The sequence below is a fragment of the Centropristis striata genome, chromosome 21, assembly GCF_030273125.1.
Source record: "Centropristis striata isolate RG_2023a ecotype Rhode Island chromosome 21, C.striata_1.0, whole genome shotgun sequence".
Classification (NCBI taxonomy): Eukaryota; Metazoa; Chordata; class Actinopteri; order Perciformes; family Serranidae; genus Centropristis; species Centropristis striata.
Genome location: NC_081537.1, coordinates 19435670 through 19457511, shown reverse-complemented (window position 1 = coordinate 19457511; position 21842 = coordinate 19435670). Strand labels below are relative to the sequence as shown.

Here is a 21842-nt window from a genome sequence, read left to right as displayed (position 1 = left end):
TGTTCTACAGAGTCAAAGGCTTTGAAAAATTCTATGAAAAGTATGAGACTTTCTGAATCAATAAGCGATTGATAGTCTAACATATCCAATATTAATCTCACATTGTTGTGTATATGTCTACCTTTAATGAAGGCTGACTGAAACTCATCGACCAGATTGACCAATACATTTTTAAGACGATTTGCATATACAAGCGCTACTAATTTGTAGTCGTTACAAAGAAGAGTTATAGGTCTCCAGTTGTCTAGGTTCAGTAAGTCTTTATTAGGTTTGGGTAATAGTGTTATCAAACCAGTTTTCATTGTGGGGGATAAGCATCCTTTTTCTATACACTCCAAAAAGGCTTTATGTAATAGATCTTTAATGTCAATCCAAAAGTGTTTATAAAATTCTGATGTTATACCATCTATTCCTGGTGACTTTCCATTCTTCATCTGTTTTAGTGCACTTTCCAGTTCTGATGTCGTTAAATTCTCGTCTAATATTTTTTTATCTTCTTCATTTAACATTTTTATGTTGTCTTTGACTGTTTCAAATAGTATGTCACAGTCTTCTTTTTGGAAATTGGATTTGTATAAATTGTTATAAAAAAGCCATATTTCGTCATTTACCTGTTTTTGGTCATCAGTAATAGTGTCATCTTTCTTAAGTTTATTTATTCTCTTTTTACTCTGTCTGTGTTTTTCTAATCCATAGAAGTATGACGTATTTTTTTCTCCTAGTTCTATCCATCTGGCTCTTGATCTTATAAACGCCCCATTAGCTTTTTCCCTGTACATATCGTCTAGTTTGACTTGAAGGGCATTCAATTCAGCCTTTTCCTCTGGTGTTGTTTCAGTTTTTTCACATATTTTATTTATTTTTAGAATTAATTCTTTTTGTTTGTGTTTTCTTGTTTGTGAAATTCTTTTTCCTGTCACAATTGCTAACTGTTTAAGCTCGAATTTGAACCATTCCCATTTATTCATGTGACATGTCAAGTTTATTCACACTTTGAAAAAGGATTTTAACTTGTTTACAGAATCCCTCGTTTAGTAATAAACTATTATTAAATTTCCAAGTATTTTCTGATGATTTGGGATGCTGGATTATTTTTAATGATAATTCAATCATGCAGTGATCTGTTAGGGGCGATATTGAAATTTCACATTTTAGAACATCTTTCCATATTGTCTGAGATATTAACCAATAGTCTAATCTTGACCGTTGATTACTATCTGCAGAATTAGTCCAAGTGTATTTTATTGAGGTGGGATTTGATAATCTCCAGTAATCAATTGTATTTGTTGACGTACATATATTAGTTAAAATATCATCATATTCAGGTTGCTGTCCTCTATGGGGTTTACGATCAAGCCATGAATCGGGAGCTATGTTGAAGTCACCTCCCATTACCACTTTCTCTGTTATAAAAGTAGCTTTCCAATTGTTTATGAGCGACCCTACACTTGTCATCATGACCCTATTATTTGTTCTGTTATTATAACCATACACACAAAGTAAAATATACCTGTGATCATGCATCTCTACTACCATTATAAGCCAGTGTCCACCTGTATCAATTTTGTGTTCAATTACCTTTCCTGGAAATTTGTTGAAAAGCACCATCACTCCGGCAGAGTGAGAAGTTCCATGAGAGAAAAGGATTTCATCTCCCCATTGCGGTTTCCAAAATTTTTCGTCTGCTGTCCCTGAGTGTGTTTCTTGTAAAAAAAAAAACAATTTGCCTGTTGTTCCTTACAAAATAAAAAAATAGCCTTGCGTTTGACAATATTTTTTAAACCTCTTACATTTATAGAAACAAAAGATACTGACATTTATAACTCCAAAAACTCCTGTTAGAACGCGCCTTTAAACCCTACTAGACGCAGGAATGTTTATGTAGTCCTATATTGCAAATATTCATTAAACCAACCCCCAAAAGTGCTTTAAATCAACTTCTTCTACAGTTAAAGTTAAAGTATATCCTTTTTGAAAAATTAATAAACCAAAAAGAGCTGTGATAACCTTTGTTATTCTTTTTTCTCCTTAATGCAACTTAACTAACATTTTTTGTTATTTGAGTCTAATATTTTGCTTGAACATAAAAATATATCAACTTTCAAAACTATTTCTCCACTGAAAACAACTTTTCAACAAAAAAACAACATTTTTCTGATTTCTGAACTTATCTAATATAAATTTAGATTATACTGTAAAACATCAGATCTGTTGTTGTCACTCCAGGTTACCTGAGATTAAGACATTTGTCTTTTTGTCCATTTATTAGAGCTCAACTCTTATTCCATCGATGACAGCATATCCCTCTTTCAGGAAAGCCTTTCTGCCGTTACGCCTGGCCTCTTCCACTCTCGGCCACAACTTGGCTCTGGCCTCTCGATCCTCTTTAGAAAAGTCCTCCCTGAAGTGAATGTTCAGTTCTTTGCATACTCTTGCATCTTTGGACTTCTTCCAGATGTCGTTCCTGGCCGTCCGCGTTGCAAACTGAATGATGATGGGCCTAGGCATTTTGTTGTGCGCTGCATCATTTTTCTTGCCCAGGCGATGAACCGTGTCTACCAACTCTCGGATTTTGTCCACTGCCACTGGAATCACCCTGGTCAGGATCCCGATTACAACCTCTTTAAATCCTCGTTGTCTTTCTCCGGCAAGCCCAGTAGCCTCAGATCCCATCTCCTCTTGTATCTGGCATTTTCTCTGCACATTTCTGTCAAATTGCTGTTTTCTTTCTTCAGAGAGGTTATTTGTTTTTGCATTTTTTTCAATTTCCTCCTTGTTTTCCTTAACCGCTTGTGTGTTAGCCTCTATGCGAAGTTCAAAGCTCTTGAGACGCTCGTCCTGTGTGTCAAATCTCTGCAGGACTTTTTGAATAGCTTCGTAGATGCTGTCGTTACTCACGTTAGCTTCTCTTTCTCTCTCTCTCGTTTTCATGTCTCTCTTCTTCAGTCTTTTAGGATCAGGACTGGGAAGCGGTGTGTGTTCATTCAAAAGAATGACCGTGCCCTCTTCCATGTCTTCCATCTCTTGGATGTCTTCATCATCACACGCCTCTTTGAGTACTGCCAAGTTATAGTCATGGTCCCGTACGCTAGCTTGTCGTGTAGCCTTATCCATATCGTCAGTCAGATTAACGTCTTCTTTTTCACAGCTGAAGTCTTCAAACTTTCTTTATAGTGTTGTTATTTTCTGAATGTTACTTTCGGTTAGTTGTTTGATCTAGAATGACGCTTTTTAGGACGAAATTAAATTTTTCTTTCAGACCCTGCTAAAAACGCAGCTGTTCATTCCGCCATCTTGATTCTCCCTCTTAAAAGTTTATTAGGTAGTTAAAATGAGCGGAGTGGAGTCATTTCACAGTGTGGTATTAGTACTTTTTACTGAAGTAAATGATCTGAAAACTTTTTCCACCACTGCCCTTTTTACTTCTTTACTTTTTAATTTTTAATTTTATTTATTTATTTTTATTTTTTCATTTAATTTTTTTCTTGCACTTCTGCGCATTTTTTTAATAATTTTTTTAAAATATTTTTTTTATTTTAATTTTATTTATTTTTTTCATTTAATTTTTTTCCTACACTTCTGCGCATGTGCGGCCCCGGTGCGCTACTGCGCATGTGCGGGCCCGGTGTGCTACTGCGCATGTGCGGCCTTGGTGTGCTACTGCGCATGTGCGGCCCCGGTGCCCTACTGCGCATGTGCGGCCTTGGTGCGCTACTGCGCATGTGCGGCCCCGGTGCCCTACTGCGCATGTGCGGCTCCGGTGCGCTACTGCGCATGCGTGGCTTTCGCACATGCGCAGAAGCGAACCAAGGCCGCGCATGCGCAGAGGTGCACTGGGGCCGCGCATGCGCAGAAGCGAAGAAAAAATAATAATTAAAAAAATAATTAAAAATAATAAAATAAAAAAATATAAAATAATTTTTAAAAATTAAAAAAAAATTTAAAAAATTAAAAAAATATTTTTTTTACAAAAAATTAAAAAAATTAAAAAATAAAATAAAAAACAATAAAAAAATAAAAATGAAATTCATTATCATTATCATGTTTTTTTTAAAATCTTTTTATCTATGTTATTTACTTTATTTGTACCCATAGGTAGATTTTGTTTGCAGTATAGAGTCCTCATACACACACACAAAAGAGGCACATATCACACATCATTCAACTTAAGACAGTGGGAGTTAAGAAATGACAAGTTAAATAAAATTTAAAAAAAATTAAAATAAAAAATTATTAAAAGTTCTTACAGGTCCAGACTATACTTAGATATTGATGTGAACTAAAATACGAATAGCAATAAAAAAAGAAGACAGAAAAATAAACAAAATAAAACAGCAAAATAAAATGAAAAAATAAAATGAAACTTGTTTAGGCTGTAAAAACGTAGATAAAGGTTAAAATGTATATATAGAAATAGTAAATACATACATAAAAGCAACAATAAATAAACACCTGTGCAAAGCACAGCAGGGACAAAACTGTTTTTGTGTCTATTTGTTCTAAACCTAGGGATTGTAAACCTACGCCCAGAGGGGAGGAGCTGAAACTCTGTGTGCAATGGATGGGAACTGTCATTTAAAATTGAACCAGTAATGCGCTGTAATTGTTTTGTGTACAAGGTCTCCACGTTGAGCTGTGGCTCACCAACCAGTCTGCTAGACCACTTTACTATTTGGTTGACTGAGTTTTTATTTTTCAATGAGAGGTTGCCGTCGGGGTGTGTGCGTTACAGGGGCCAGTCTACACCACCCCTATGAATTTCATTGCCTTAAGTGTTATAGTGTGGTCACGGTACCAAATATGAAATTAGACTGCCACCATAGTGCCACCTCGGCCCGATCAATAAAACCTTAAAGGGTTATCCTTAGGAGGACATTGACAATAATTGTACCAAGTGTTAGAAAAATTGCATGAGGAAACCCTGAAAATTGAATAATCTGATTCCAACAACAAAAAATCCTCACCAATTATTTCTGCGCAGTCGTTGATGGGGAATGATGAGCAGGAGACGTCCAAGTTCTCAGTTTAACAAAAGTTTATTACAATACGTCAAGAAATGTGAAGTTACAGAGCTCTGGGTTCACTTTTTAACTGTCCCTGATACACACAGACTGGTTACAGGTCATGAAGTCTGAACCAGGTCTCTTCCCCTGGAAAAAAAAAACCTAGTTCCAAAACTAACAATGTTTATTATATAATGAAGGTAGATTTCTTCCAGGAAGTGCCGCCTTCTTCATCCGCTGATTCGCCAGTCTTAATCAATACAGGGACACGTCAAGCCACCGGGCAACAATCTTGCTGCCTGGAACAAGGCCGTGCCTGGACCTGCTAGCAAACTTGTTATGACAAACATTCTGCCTTGTTATGTTCAACAGAGATATAACAGGAGCCAAAAGATTCTTCAATGTCTACTTGTTATTTTAAAGTCTAAAAAATATAAAACAGACGATAATATTATTTGTGATTATAGAATCTTAATCAGTTTAAGCAAATGGAATATATGTAATTAAAGTAATCACAGTTTCTAAATCAACATTAACACACAAACATAATCATTGTATCAAAATCATATCGCCTGATTAATATAAATGCATAGAGATAGATATTATCAAGGTTTAGTGAATTACGCATGCATAGTGACCTTTGATGACCGTGGAGACAAACAGCAAATGCAAAAAGAGAGACACAGTAATCATTTCATTTTAAACAACGTAGAATATTCAAATTATTCTAACACGAGTTTTGTATAATAATGCACAAACTATCCCTTTAATCCTCATACAGTGTCTGAAGGAGGACTCTTAACTGATATGTATAAGTTAGAAGAGGCAGGTAGCAATGGTGGAAAGTAACTATGTACATTTACTCAAGTACTGGACTTAAAGTACAATTTTGAGGTACTTTTATGTACATTTTATGTAACTTTATACTTCTACTCCACTACATTTTGAGGCACATATTGTACTTTTTACTCCTCTACATTTAGCTGACAGCTTTAATTACTTTTCAGGTCAAGATTTAAAATGAAAAACATGATACATTTAAAATTATTACCCATTTTCATAAATTAAACCACTTAAAAGTTTATTAGGTAGTTAAAATGAGCGGAGTGGAGTCATTTCACAGTGTGGTATTAGTACTTTTTTTTTTAACCTTCTTTTTTAAACTTTTTTTTTTTAAACTTTTTTTTTAAACTTTTTTTTTCTTATGTACATAGTTACTTTCCACCATTGCTACCTGCCTCTTCTAACTTATACATATCAGTTAAGAGTCCTCCTTCAGACACTGTATGAGGATTAAAGGGATAGTCTGTGCATTATTATACAAAACTTTGGGTCCATAGATGCTGTGTGCAAAGTTTGGTGCAAAACGATGAAATTGCCTTGGAGGAGTTCGAAAAACCGCAGGTACTTTGTATGTACTGTAAGACTTTGTGACTAACAGTATGTTAACAAGTAATGGCAATATACTCATTTACTCAGTCATTTAGGGTCAATCAGTCTTTTTACTTTTTATTCACTGTGGCCTTATTTTTCACAGCACTCTATAAGTCCTGCAGCTCTATGGAATTGGCACAATCATGGCTAGAGGTGGGAACAACTGAAAAATGTATTTCGTGCAGAATAACATAGTTATGAAATAAATCATAAAAGAAAGTCGAATTACTCTGTTAAATTATTTTTTTATTGTGAACAATATGCAATGTATAATTACAACTAATTTTGGAGTGCCCACAAGTGCCATGAAAATAGGGAGGAAAAAATTGGCTTTCCACATGCTATACATGAACTTTTACAACATTTACTTGCAACCTCTCCTGTCCTCTCCTCTCAGCTCTGTGTAAACAGATTTTCAGTGAATATTTGTTATTTGACCGTTCATCTCAGCAGAATCAATCATGGCTTTAGTGTCGCTGAGGAGCAGAATTGAATGTTTTAAACAGGATCTGGTTATTACAAATGGTTTTAAGTGATGTTTTAAATGACACATGTAGAATAAAGTGATTTGGCAGAAATATCACAATTTCAACCTTCAATATGGTTACTTTTTCTAACAGAAACGTTCATAACTTCTGATCCATTCAAGGAGAGATAGTTAAAATCCGTCAATAATGGCTGTTTTTACATTTTCTATGATAAACCGTGTATAGCTTGGCCAATGCAAAAATAATAATAAAATATACTAATATATAAACAATTATTAAACAATCCACATATTTCTCGTTTAATGAAACCATAGCAATGTTCACCACTTCCAAAAAACTCAGTTCATTGTGGCTTCCTTATCCCAAGTCACTTCTGTCATTCTACCCTTTTAATATAAATTAAAAAATCACTTTGATACTGGCCTCCTTACATACTTGATTTAAGACTTTAAACCTTGAAATTTGTCCAATAAATGCTTTAATATTCCTTTACATGTCTAACGAGAACTGTCAGGCAGCCATACTGCTGCGTCATGATGTTGTATGTGTTTAGGCCACCAGAGGGCAGTGTCATTCTGTAAAACTAGACTGTAAATACCAGACTTCCTCCTCTCTGCAAATAGCACTGTTCCAAATATATCACATCGCTCCTCTCACCTTTATTTTATCAGGTATATGGACCAATGCAAATTAAAAAAAAGAAAAGGGAAAAAAAGAGTTCCAGCATTGTATTCTTCATTGTGTTCCATATTATATATCTCTGCTTGCTTTGCCATTTTTGAATTAAACAAAAAGATATTCGTGGTCAGATTTAGCCACGAAATTGCTGTGCTGCTGAGTTGGCACGTCTGGGCGAAATGGGATGATGTCGGGGGAGGGGGAGGAGGGTCGTGACTCATTCAGGTGGAGATGACGAAGCATTTTTCTCTCCTCCTCACATGAATACTAATGGCTGCAGGTGCTCTCTTTTTCTCTCGTTATTCAGTTCCAAATAAATACACACAAAACATGCAGTGCAATAACATCCAGGAATACTATCAGAAAAAGAAGGAGGAGTTATTGTTGGGACTAGCTTTGTGATTATAGATTACATGATAATATCTCACAAGGCATATGATGTGAAAAATCCTCTTTGCTTCCAACACCGAGGCGCTGCTGGTTATGTAACAGTGATCACAAGCTCGGCATATAGAAAGGTGTGTCCGGAACAATCTGCCAATCAAAATATGTAAAAAAGCAAGCTGGAGGCTGCATGGAGCATGAGTGAGAGTCATCAGGAGAAAGATGGATGACAGGTGGAGGTGTGGCTGAGGCGCGGGGGTTGCAGCATGACTTGAAAATGCTGCAGCATCCGGCCGTCTCTCCTCCTCCTCCTCCTCCTTCTCCTCCTCCTCCTCTTCCTCCTCCTCCTCCTCCTCCTCCTCGCTCCATCTTGTGCATACAGGCTGTTTCCTCCCCCCTCTGTCTCTCAGTCTGCGTGCTGTAGCCCTGCTGTGCAGTCCTCTCAGCCCTCTGCTGTATCACCGAAGAGAGGAGGAGCCACTGGCACACACGCTTACTCACACAGACACACACACACACACTCTCACATCTCACATCATCTCTTCTTGCACGCTCACTGTAAGCACCAGCCAGCCAGCCAACCAGCCAGCCAGGCCCGTTTGGAGCAGGGGAGCCCAGCCGTCTCGTCGCCCAAGATGGATGTACTGATGAAGGGGTTCTCTATGGCCAAGGAGGGGGTGGTGGCCGCCGCAGAGAAGACCAAAGCTGGCATGGAGGAGGCAGCAGCCAAGACCAAGGAAGGGGTGATGTATGTAGGTATGTAACACATCTGGTCTGTGGACCTGCACCGAGTTGAATTAAAAAAGGAAAAACTGGTAAGTTTGAGGGGCGATACGCTCATCTTTCGGTGTGGTTGCATCATGTGTTTTTGCACCGTTTGGGGTTGGGGTCCCATGGGTGTCCATGTCTGGGACACTTGTGAGAAGCGACAGGAACAGAGGAGAGGGAGGAGGAGGAGAAGGAGAGGAAGAAAGGAGGCGATGGAGAGAGCACTGGCAGGATACTGCTGCAGGACTGGTGCAGGGCAGAGGGTGGGGGTCTGAAAGAGTGAAGGATTGACAGCGTGAGGAGGGGGACTCTCATGGAGAAAGTTGTAATTGGGTAGCAGGACAGTAGCTGGTGGTGGGCTGGTCTGTCTGTCAGGGAGAAAAAGAATAGAAGGGGAGAGGAACGAGGGATTCTGCAGGATCTCGTGATGCTCAAGCTCAAGTCGTATTTTATTCATTGACTGGTTTGTGGAGCAGCTTGCAGAGGGACGTCCGGTGATGGACTCAGTGCAGCGATGAAGTCCCCAGAGACTCAGTTTATCTGCCTTTTTTAATTTACAGAGTAGAGTTGACCTATATTTAATAGTCTACCGTGCATGTTTGGGTATATTCCCTGATGTTTTACTATAAATGTACAGATTTGCAACAGAAGTACGTGAGGACAGACAGAGATTTTAAATGTTAATTACGCTGTAGATGCTTTTTCTGTCACACTGTGGTTCCCTTGTACTGTTATATTGGCTTAAGCAGCAAATGCGTCACATCTCAAGGTTACCTCGAGCACCAGGCTTTTAGGCCGCCTGAAAGGGGAGGGGTGTAAAAAGTAGGAGGGTGGGTGAGGAGTTAGCGGAGTGGAAGTCTTTGTCGTCGTCTGCAGTCCGTCCCTTTCTGCACACCGACTGACCGTCACACACCAGCTTTATAATCTTAATCACGATGGTGGAAAATGGAAAAAAATAATATAACGGCATGCGTGCAAGAGTCAATGACCTGAGCTGAAAGCACGGGGAGGGAGGTGAGGAAGACAGGGCAAGGATCACTTGAGCACTGCAGCAATTTGCTCTCCCATCACCCCCCTCCATCCTCACCCCATCCCCGTGTTGGTGCACGAACGTGTGTGTGCACGTTTGTGGCGTTGCAGCAGCAGGATTTGCCTGCCAGTGTGTGCTGCTTTGATGACTAACCACCTTCCTCCCCCCGCAGCTCTTAAAACAACCCCTCTCTCACCGCCACCACCAACCTATCCCGGGGAAAAGATGGAGGGATGGAGAGAGAGAGAGAAAAGAGGGAGAGAGAAGGGAGGGGTGTTATGTCAGAAAAAGCTTTGAGCTTCTGGTCTCGTGGCTCCTGTATGAACAGATGGAGGGGCAGAAAGAGAGTTGACATGGAGGGATGATGGAGGTGGAGGGAGGACACTCACTGGAAAATGAAACCTGGTTGTTCCAGAGAGTACAGGTTAAGGAGAGGGTGCAGGGAGGGGGACTGACTGAGAGATGGAGAGAAAAGTAAGAGAAAAGGGGCATGCAGATCACGCGGAGGAACAGAAGAGGGAGAAGGGATGTGATCGCTGAAGTGAGGAGGGTCGATGGCGACGATAAAGCACTGTATCTGCCTGCAGCAGAGTGCATACGTCAGCATGTGAATGTGGGTACACAGTAACAAGGTCCGCACAGCTGCTCATACACAGGCCAGACCTGGACAGACAGCTGGACGTGCTCTGTGATTTAATAAAGAAATCATACCAGTCAGTGAACACAAACAGCTCCAAACTCATTTTATGTAAATTCTATTCAAGTGTTATATTATATTACATTTTTTAAATTAGTAATATCTTAAAATCTCCCCAAAATCAGATTTTTCTTCTCTTAACTCATCAATAATACGTAAGAAAAGGGTCCTAGTGGCAGATTTTCTCCATTGATATTACAGTATTGCCTAAGGCAGTTTTGCAGATAATGAGATGGTGCTTAAGCAGCTATTTAATTAAAAAAAAGATCTATCCGCAATGATGCATTTTCTTTATGCATTTTAATAATTCTTTGAGTTTACGGAAGAGATCTTAACACATCAGCATGTTCTCTCTTCTGCACATGTACATGTGTGGGTGTGTAGTAAGTTTACTCTATGCATGTTAATGTCTCAGTACATATATATATTAGATATATTTCACATTGATGAAAAAGCATAAAAACTGCCACCATTGATGGGGTTTTTCATTCAATCTGGGACATGTCTGAGCTTATCTCATCAGGACTGCTAAAGCACAAATCCTCCTCTGGAAAAACCCAACTAAAGCCATATATTTGCACATTATTTCATAAAAGGAAAAAGCATTCACACGCTCTAATCCCTGCAATCTTCATTTATTGAGGCAAGCTTTCGATCTGGATTGACATTTACTATCAGGATTATTTTCAAAATGGCTTTCTTGTCCTGTGCATCACCTGCAGAACTGCATCTGCTTCTGCCCGCATCTTGTTTGATGATTTAAGTGACACTTTCACATTCAGGTACAGTCTGTTCTTTAGGCTGGTGACAGACAGATCACCACAGGCTCAGATACAGATATTCACAGTGACACTCAGGTGGCTCCCTCTGTTGACTGGGAGAAAGAAGCTGTGTCATTGCAGTGTGTGTGTATGTGTGTGTGTTGGGCTGTGCTGCAGTACTGCTCAGTACTCAGGCACGTGGCTCATGTAGCACACGGAGCGTGCAGAGAGATGAAGGGAAGCAGAGGATGGGTGGATGCAGAATAATGGTAGCATCTGTGTGATAGAGGGAACAGTCAGTGTGCACAAAATCATGTTATTCCGCAGGTTTATTCTTCCTTTCCTTCCTTAGTTTCTACCTTACTCCTATTCTTCCCTTTGATCTCTTAGAGCAGAGATTTCCCTCCTTCCTATCCCTCACTCTGGCAGATTATATAACCACAATTTAATCTGCTTGGGATCATACTATAATGAGCACAGTGCTGCTGAGCAGAGGGGGAGATGCACAGAAGTGGTGCAGTTCACAGTATGTTTTCCAACAAATATATTCACATAAAACACCAAATTATCTTTATAGAGACAACACAGGAGTTCTCAGGGTTTAAAGGGAAAGATAACAGAAAAATAAACAATCCAAGCAGATGAAAAAAAAGACCATGTTGACTTTTAAAAAACAGGGAAATGCTTCAGTCACACTGAAAGGACACTGAGCCTTTAAATGTATTTTTAGAAAGAGCAATGGATTCTGCTGACCTGAAAGACCGCAGGAGGGATATACCACAGTCTGTGGAGGCAACAACAGCGAAAAAATGTTTCAAAATGGAAGGATAAATATGCAACATAGCAATTTTGATATTTCACAGCTTTGTGGCAATTAAATTGTATGAAATGTGTACTTTTAAAGCAAAGTGAAATTTGAAATATGGCATTTTACTTCTTTTTTTTACAAGATAAACTATTATGTCCAATATTAATTACATTTAATTAAATATTAAGTTTATTCTCTTATCACTACAACATGAATTTTTCATCAGTTCAGTGTAAGATTCATTTTGATTTATTGATTAATAATAATAAAAAATGTCTTGTTGCATCCTAATCATTATACTGATTATAAGACAAAAAAAATCCTCAGAAAATACAAAATAAATCAATAAAAAAATGCAAATTTGATTATGAAATGACTATTCAACAAAAGCTACAAAAATCAGGAATTGTAAATTCCTTTTTATTATTATTAAAGCAGGATTCAGTGAGTTATGCTCATGAATTTGATTGTAATCTCTCTTTGATCCTCAGGCAGTAAGACAAAGGAGGGAGTTGTTTCATCAGTAAACACAGGTAAGTAGAGAACCTGCTTCTCTGCGCTCAAGACACATAATCTTCTTAGAGTAAAATTTAAGACAAGACATTATTTTTTACCTGTTATCCAGCAGTGGTTGTCATCTTCCGGTGCATTTTTGTGATCTCACAGGTGTCTGAATCCAAATCATGGGTTTCCATTCCAACAAATCAGTTAGCGTTTTTTTTTTCATGTAAAACTAAAAAAAGCTGTTTGAAATAATTTCAGATACATTATAAATGTCATATTTCTGTCACTTGTTGACGTTTGTTTTCGGGACGTGCTGTGGGCTCATTGTTGCCCCCTGTGGCTGTTTTCACCAAGTGTTTTCTGTCCTCTGGTGTCAGGGGGCAGTAACGAGCTTATTACGGCTCATAATGAGGCAAAAAGACACTGCACTAAAGAACACAAGACAAACTAAATCTAAAAAAACAGATTGGAGAACTATTTCCTGTCTAAGGTGATTCAGAAACAACTTCTGGATGATTTGACATCTGGTTAACCAGTCAGTTCCCGACTTGTCACATAAGAAACCATGGTCAGGAAGTCCTTTGGGGTCACTTTTTTAAAGCACTGGAAAGCCCATGTATCAAAACTATGATGCTCCACTAGGGTTGCAGTTTTAAAACTCCTTAATTCAAACAAAACTGCATGGTTAGGTTTGGGAAAAGATCATGGTTTAAGCGAAAATAACAACATTTGTCACTAAAAATGACAGACTTAAGTAAAGTAGTAAATGCAATTAAGTCATCCACCCTATGCAAACTTTGTTGCTCTTTATACTATGTCACCTGAGTTTCGGAGCACTCCAGAGTTAGTATAAAGCTTGGTGTGCCTCCTTCAGATGCTTAAGGGTTCATGCTCGTCACTAATGGTATGTATCGTATGCCGTGCAACAGCGAGGGACAACCTGAGAACGCCACCGTCTTGCTTAACCTTCCCACTCCCGTTATAGAGTATAAGGTTGGGAAGTCATGACCCACCTTACTCTGCCTCCAATTGGATCGTATTTGTCGGAGCCCGACTGATATGGGGTGTTTGAGACCGATGCCAAAACTGATTTTACAGGGGAAAATTCACCAATAACCGATATAGTCATTTTTTTAGCTGGAATTAAAATAGACATTTTTTAATATGGATTGTGCACCAATTTTCCCCACTCTGAGAAAGTAGCTCTCTGGGTAAATTTGCAAGCGTAAAACTGTATTAAATAATATTTAACATTGTTATACATTATACAAACAATGTATTACATTGTTTGTATAATAATATTTATAATTATTATTATTATTAATATTATTAATATTATTATTATTATTATTATTATTATTATTATTATTATTATTATTAATAATAATACTATTTGAATAAATAGGAATAAAATAAATGGCTAAATAAACGTCATTACTGTTTATAAATCATGCCAAGCAACATTTTCTTCATGATATATTCTGTAAAAAAAGTTTTGATGCCAGCACATATCAGACAGCATATACATAGATACTGATATAGGCCGATACAATCTGTCAACAGATATATCTGTAATATTTGTTGCCTTTGTGTATTTGGTTTGTTGAGGCGTGAGAGTGGTTCGAGTATTAGAGTCACATCTTGGAATATCTAAAAGGCAGCAGAGCTCAGTGAGACCCTGAAAATCAGTCTCAGTCAGGACAATATACAGTGTCAGTGTGTGTGTGTGTGCGTGTGTGTGTGTGTGAATGTGTGTTGTTGTGTGTGTGTTTCTGTCTCACTAACTGTACCGTACTGTGCGGTTCAGTGGCCAACAGGACCGTGGATCAGACCAACATCGTTGGAGACACAGTGGTCGCCGGAGCCAACGAGGTGTCACAGGCGGGCGTGGAGGGGGTGGAGAACGTTGCCGCATCGACCGGGCTGGTCAACCAGGTCAGTTACCATGGTTACTACAACAGTGTGCAGCAACATGACCTTTTGACAGACTTATTCAAGTTAAATTCTGCTTGAAAACTAATATTGAATGATATAAATGCTTTTATAGATACCTGGTTCATGTTTAGCCACCAGATAGAGCTGTTTAACCATATTAACACATCAGGGAGCTGCAGAATGTCAAAGAAATGTTATTTTTACTTTCCTTCTTTAACAAAATGATAACTCAAAGCAATTTTTAAATGTAAATTAACACACAATTCCTTGATGGTTATGCTTTATTTCATGACAAGACATCCTTTTTTTTTTACCGTTATTATTAATGGGTCACTTACAAGCTCATAGAAACATATTTCAGCTGTTAGTTTTCTCTGATGATTTTTGAAGATTTTTGCAAAGTTTGCAATGATATAAAACCAAGACAATAACCAAAAACTCGAGTTTAAGAAGCTAAAATCAGGAAAAATTGGCCATTTACATGTGTCCCCTGACCCATAGTGGATTATCTTTGAGATATTAATATTTTCAGATGGAGTTGATCTAATATATTGGTTGATATTTAAAAAATAAAAATGTAAAAATATATATTTTGAAACAATCTCGATTCTGATTGTTAGATTTGTCCTTTTTTTACATCTGTAATGGAGTTTCTTGTTACCAACTTGGCCGATTTATCACTCTAGCTCTACTTAAATTATTAATTGATCACCAGCATTGTTTATATTGATTTATCCATTAATCCTTGCAGCACTAAAGGCAAGGCAGCTTAATTTATAGAGCACATTTCATTACAAACACTAACTTAATTAAACAAAAAGCACAACAATAAAACGTCAAGCACATGCAACTCAATGGTAATACTAAACAATTGCACAAAAAAAAGTTTTAAGGTACAGTTTTCAGTACAAATAAAGCTCAAATGTACTGCATAGTTACATTGTACAGTTACTGAAACATTTTACCTGAGATATGTTTAATTTGTGACACAGATGGCCCTCCTCCTGCTCTTGTGTTTCAAACCTTTTTGTCGGACGTTAGATGGCCGTTCATCTAACTTCTTTGTCTTTGGTGCATGTCTTTCTCAAAGTTTTTCTGTGTCTTGTACGTCGCTTCTTTTGTTGTAATTCTGTGGTGATGCTTCTGTAATGTGTGTTGTTGTTTTTGTTGTTGTTGTTGTTGTGCGCCGCTGTTGTTTTCACCTTTTGTTATTTATGCTTTCTGTGTGTGTCTCGTGTCTGTTTCCCTGATAGGAGGAGCCTGTATACGAGGTGTCTATTGGACAGAGCAGTGTGGGGTCATAGGTCATACTGGGGTGGGCGGGGTCAAGAAGAGACAGGAGGGATACTCTGCATGCTACATGCACCAAGTTACCAGTTTATTTTGTACGCCTGTAATGATAGAGCCCGACTGATATGAAGATATGTGATCTTTGATGGAGATACAGATGGAGAACAGTGTTTTAAATTATCAACCAATTCTAGAAATGAATACTGAGAAAAATAGATACAAAATAAATTAAATGGCTAAATATCAGTACTGTATGCTCATCATCAGTTCATTTCTGAAAATGTTAAAATAAAAATGAATTAAATGCATAAAGGATCATCAGTACTGTATGTTCAGTATCAATACATTTCTGACCAAAATAAATTAAATGGAATAAAAAATGAGCATCAGTGTATCTATCAGTCAGTTGCTTACCTTTAAAAATAAATAATAGATACAAATAAATAAATAGTTATATAACACCAGTCTTATGCATCATATGTTCTGTTAAAAAAGCAACGTAGATTTTTGTCAAAAATGGTCAAATTTGAAAATGCCTAAAATGCTAAAAATCACTTAATTATAATGTGTTTATACATATTAGTTGTATAGTTTGTCCATAAATGACAGAAAAACACCAAATTATGGGATGGGATGGGATGTCAAATTTTAAAATGCCTACAACTGCTAAAATGACTTTATTATAGTCTGTTGATTCATATTAGGACATTGCTTGTCCAGAAATGACAGAAAAATAACATATTATGTGATGTCAAAAAAAAAAAAAAAAAAAAAGTCATACTATAGTGTGTTGATCTTTTGCCAAAAATGGTCAAATTTTAAAATGCCTAAAAATAACTTTATTATGGTCTGTTGGTACATATTAGTTGTATAGTTTGTCCATAAATGACAGAAAATTATGTACAAAAATTGGACAAAGAAAAAAAAAGTCATACTATAGCATGTCGTTATAATAATTATACATTCACCTAAATGGCACAAGCGTAATTAATAAACTGGTAACTCTGTGTATATAATGGCTGACAGCCAGCAACAGATGAAGTGAGCGTCAAGAGGGGAAAGAGGAACTGCAGCTGCTGTGACACGCACTCCTGCAGTATTTTAATAAATTCCTCTATTGACTGTTTAACAGCATGTGTTGTATTTTGCAAGTAATTCACAATTTCCTACTCAAACACTTTCCTCTGACCTCTCAGATGTTCACTTATTTGTGTGATATAGACATTAATGACACTCAAACTCTTCATTTCTAACCATGTAGCTCCCCTGTGTAGCGCTAAGTGACATACAAGCCCTCAGCCACATCTCCAGCACGCCAGATAAGCCAGTGAATATATTCATGGCATGCACCAGAATAACTTCATGCACTGCTCAGGCTGAACAAGACCTGTGCACCTGGAGTCCCCCCTTATGCGCTATAGAGCTCTAATCAACTAGCTGAACCCCCTGGGAAGTCTTAAGCATGATAATACAGGTTGAGTCAAACCTACAGCATGGTCTTAACTGCTTTATTATATCAGAGCTGCAGGAAAACGAAAGCTACAGTAGATGGCTATTGGTGCTTGAGGCCCTCCACCCTAACATCACATCATTAGTTCATCCTTCTCTAATCCACTCTCTGGTTTTTTCAGTCTAACTTGTTCTAACTGTTCCTGTTTCCTCTTGCAGGGAGAATATGGGGGAATGGAGCAGGGTGGGGAAGGAGGAGAGGTAAGAAACAAGTTCAACTTTTAAACACAAATGTGCCTTGAAAAAATCCTAAAAAAACATTTTGAAGTGTGTGTGTGTGTGTTGGGGGGGGGGGGGGGGGGGGGGGGGGGGATTGAAGAAACCTCAGGGAGAGCAACATAAATTAATTCAGTTAAATTATTGAAAGTGCATGAGTCTTTCTCAAGGGAGGAAAGTAACTAAGTACATTTACTTACTTAAATCAAGTTTTTAATCCTGTGAGACTCTTTCTTCCACTACTTTATAGATTTTACTACTTCTAATCTGTCTGATGGCTGCTGAAGCTGGTTACTTTGCAGATTTTTTAATGCAAAATTACGATGAGCTCATAAAAGCATTACATTTCTACAGATGAAATAGTAAAAACTCTAGTTTAGGCTTGAAAGAGAACTCCATCACTGGACTTTGTTTGACTCACAGAAGAAAGTCTGATCAGAAAACAAAAACAACATTTTTGGTGTTTATCAGTTTCATCGAGACAAATGTTTAACGTGAAAAAGTCAACTGGACAAAAACTACAGACTGAAAAGGAGGGTTTTCATTTTTGATATTACAAGCACATAGTTTCATGAAGTACAGTTGCTGGTGTACCACTGCTTACAAAACAGATTTTATACTATTTAATTTACTAATTAAGATAACGTTTTTACATACAACATATGATCTCCGTATCAAGTCATGTGATCTATGATTGAGTCCTATCCTTCTCATTCCTCTGAAAAAAAATTTCTTTAGGTTTAACACATTTCTGTATTTTATAAGCAAAACAAATATTTAACTTCTTAATTCGGAGAAGTGACAATTAACTTCAGCTGTCTGATGAAAGTATTGCAGCAAAAAGAACAATATATCCAATAATCAACTTTCTTTAATTCATCTTGATGGTTTTGTGAGTTTGCTGCTCTGAACTTATTGGATATATTTGGTTTCGAAACATTCCTATGCCGTAGTGATGCATGAGTCTTTTCACCACACCTGGTCGGGCAGGTTTGGGTTAGGTAACAGGTATATAACAGGTTTCTGTGGGTTGGGCGTTGCGGATTGTATCTTGTTATACCCAGTAGGGCTGGGCGATATGGACCAAAAGTCATATCCCAAAATATTTAGGCTGAATATAGATATACGATATATATCCTGATATTTTTATCGCAAAGTGAGAGCAAATGTTCAGTCAAAGTCAGGTATGACATGACACAAGTATTTTTATTGAACCGTTTATTTAAGTGAATATAAATACTGTATAACAGCAAGAGTACCTTTTTTTTTTAATCAAAGCTCTATAAACACATTGCACATTTAGATAAAAAAAATATCTTAAATAAAAATAGCCTATGACATAAAAAAGGGCAATCTTTTTTTCTGAAATAAATATATTTATATGAGAAAAGAGTAACGAACATTACAAAATAACTAAATATGACAAATCCTAGTAAGGGCAGCATTTATATATAATGAAAGAAAAAAAATTGAACTATATCGATATATGTGATATGATCTAATTCAATATCATATTTAAAAATAAATCGTTATCTTTTTTATATCGATAAGCCTTAATACCCAGTACTCCTGGGTATACCATCCACTAACCACTGGATACAGTCCTATACTTGAGTAAATGTACTTAGTTACTTTCCATCACTGCTTATCAATCATGTAACATCTGTGGAGTGTCCCTTTCACTTGTAATGTAACTTTAACTCAAGTAAAGCATCTGAATTTCCGTTCCATCACCGACATGTATCCTTCCTTTCTTCCAGGGGTATTAGTCGTCTTCACGACCTCCCTTCCCGTGCTCTCCAGTGGCCCCTTGCTCCCCTCGCCTCGCTGTACCAGACTCCAGATGTTCAACATATTTTTTTGTGACTTTACAGTACCAAAATCAACTAAAACAGACTCTTCCGGATGCCGCACCTCAGCCTCCTATCTCCCCCTCTGCCTCGTCACTCCGTGATGCCTCCCCCACCCCGAGCAGCCACCTGTCCTCACCCCGTCTCCTCCCCTCTGGTTTTCTGCAGCCTGTAGCTTTTTCCTCCACTGCCCGCCTTACCCACGCCTCACCTGTGTGTTAGTGTCGTCCTGATATGAACCCTGGTGTTGTCACAGCCCCCCCACGCCTACCAACCTATAAAGAAACCTCTCACACAAACACACACTTACACACAATCAAAAAAAAAACCAACACACACCTTAATTCCACACATACAGTACATACCGCAAATGCCAGCACTGGCACACACACTGGGCAAACGTGTTAACTGTAGGTATTTTTGGTGTGTAAATGCAGTTACGCCTCACAACAATAACAATAACTCACTGAGTGACTGAGGCGGGGTATGAGAGGGTGTGTGATCTGCTGTTTGTGTGCCTGTGTGTCCATGTTAGCTTATATATGTGTGTGTGCATGTGTAGCTGCTGGTGTATAAAATAAACCTCCAGAGGCTTGTGCAGGGAATCGTGCATTGAGGACAGATATTATTCTGTTTTGTGTGCAGTAGTTAGTTAGTTAGCTACAGTAGACTGCATGAACAGATGTGTAGAATGACTTGTTCAGTGTTGTGACTATAGAGTAGCAGCTGTTCTGTGTAGCTTTGTATGGCTTAGTGTGTGTTTGGCCTCGTCATTTAGAAACAGGGTTATTAACCAGGAAGCAATACACAATGCTCTTCTTTTTTTCTTTTTCTTTTTGACGTTAGAGCGGAAACTTGAACGTGATGCATGAGAAGTTGTTCCACAAGTCGTTAAAGTTGGCTAAAATTGAATCCGATTTTGATTCGTAAATTCTGATTGGTTCATGGATTTTCCTGACATCCCTTTTCCCCCCAGTGTTGCTCAAACTCTGGCAGAAAATAATATGTTCATGCATGCAGGACCCCATCATTTATACTTTAGAAGCTGAAAATGCTGCACAATTACAATTAGAATAATTCAGTTTTATTAGCCATAAAAAAACATCTACAATATTTCCCTCAATGTTAACCTCAAATATGTTCGTTTAAGATTTCAGACTAGCTGAAAGGGACAGAAATGTCAGACGATTTTGTTCAAATTTAGTTTGCTACTGACGGGGAAATTAAAAGTGAAGTTTAGTTTTTAGTTACTGAATTAGAGGAGGAAATATAAGCAGCTGATACTGGTCACCTCTTGTTATCGTGTAGTTGCTTTTTAGTCTTTGTGAAACTGCTTTGCATGCCATCAGGAGAGCAGCGTGGACATTATCTGTTTCTGTGACGAAAAAACTTTGATTCAGTGATGGAATCAGTGGCGAAGAGGGCAGAACAAAGGTATGGGTTTAATTATGGATCAGCTTTATGTGTTGTTCTGTGTACAGCTTGAATTCTGGGATGTGTAGTTGTTTTCAGGGTAATTTTTATTTCACACTAACTAGTCTGGCTGTTCTGAAGCTCCCGCCCATCAACTGTCTCAGCCAATCAGAGGAGTCCCTTCTCCTCTCAGGCAGTGTGATGCCACCTTTCACAGCTCTTCCGCCCAGCATCAGTGTGTGTGTCTCTATGCACTGTATGTGTGTAAATATATATATATATATATATATATATATATATATATATATGCGTGTGTGTGTGTGTGTGTTAACATAGAACCGGTTCAGCCAGCAAAGTGTGTGTGTGTGTGTTTGTGTCTGGAGCAGGTTTGTGTGTTTTTACTTTGAGGCCAATGGAAACTGATGACTGCATGTTGCCTTATGAAGCAATCTGACATTCACACACACACACACATAGACCAAACACAACACTACACTTGTACCAACACACACACACACACACACACAGCACACTCTAGAAAAACACACAATCACAAATCACACCAACACAAATCACACACCATGTTTAAGTTGGCATCAAAGCAGACTCGCTGATTTTATAAACAGTACCAGTGAAATTAAAAAGGTTTTGTTGAAATCCAGCAAATGTGTCAAGAATTTATTTGAAGCGGCGGAAGGCTTGGGGTTGAGTGTTGATTATGATCCCATAGTTGGGGACAGAATTATCCACTAAGGGGTCACAGGGAATGATTGAGCTCCGGACGCCTGCTGAATTTGTGTAATTGCTTTCTTACTGACAGTAAAAGCAACCATATGGACATTTTTACATTGTCATTAGGGCCCAAGCAGGCAACGATTTGCGAGGTCCCTATTGTATTTCGAATGATTCTTTATTTTTATTCTTTGTTCCAAATTATCGCATTTTTCACTGCCTGAACATACCCCAAAACTCATGAAACTTTAAATATAAGTCACACCTGGCAAATTTTTTTATAATCAATTGTCATCCTGAATTTTCACCACTAGGTTGCGCTATAATAAAGGAAAGTGCGTT

General features: G+C 37.9%; 1 protein-coding gene and 1 long non-coding RNA gene across 2 annotated transcripts; one reads left to right on the top strand and one right to left on the bottom strand.

Moving 5' to 3' along the window:
- Positions 1 to 8317: 8317 nt before the first annotated feature.
- sncgb (synuclein, gamma b (breast cancer-specific protein 1)) lies at positions 8318 to 21434 on the top strand. Its single transcript, XM_059324048.1, has 5 exons — positions 8318 to 8743; positions 12543 to 12584; positions 14363 to 14490; positions 17449 to 17490; positions 19266 to 21434. The coding sequence occupies exons 1-5, from the start codon at positions 8623 to 8625 to the stop codon at positions 19272 to 19274; spliced, it is 342 nt and encodes a 113-aa protein (XP_059180031.1). The 5' UTR covers positions 8318 to 8622; the 3' UTR covers positions 19275 to 21434.
- On the bottom strand, positions 10315 to 15748 carry LOC131958970 (uncharacterized). Its single transcript, XR_009389367.1, has 3 exons — positions 14346 to 15748; positions 11997 to 12027; positions 10315 to 11356 (listed from the first exon to the last, which is right to left on the bottom strand). It is a non-coding gene; the product is annotated as an uncharacterized LOC131958970 (long non-coding RNA).
- Positions 21435 to 21842: the final 408 nt, after the last annotated feature.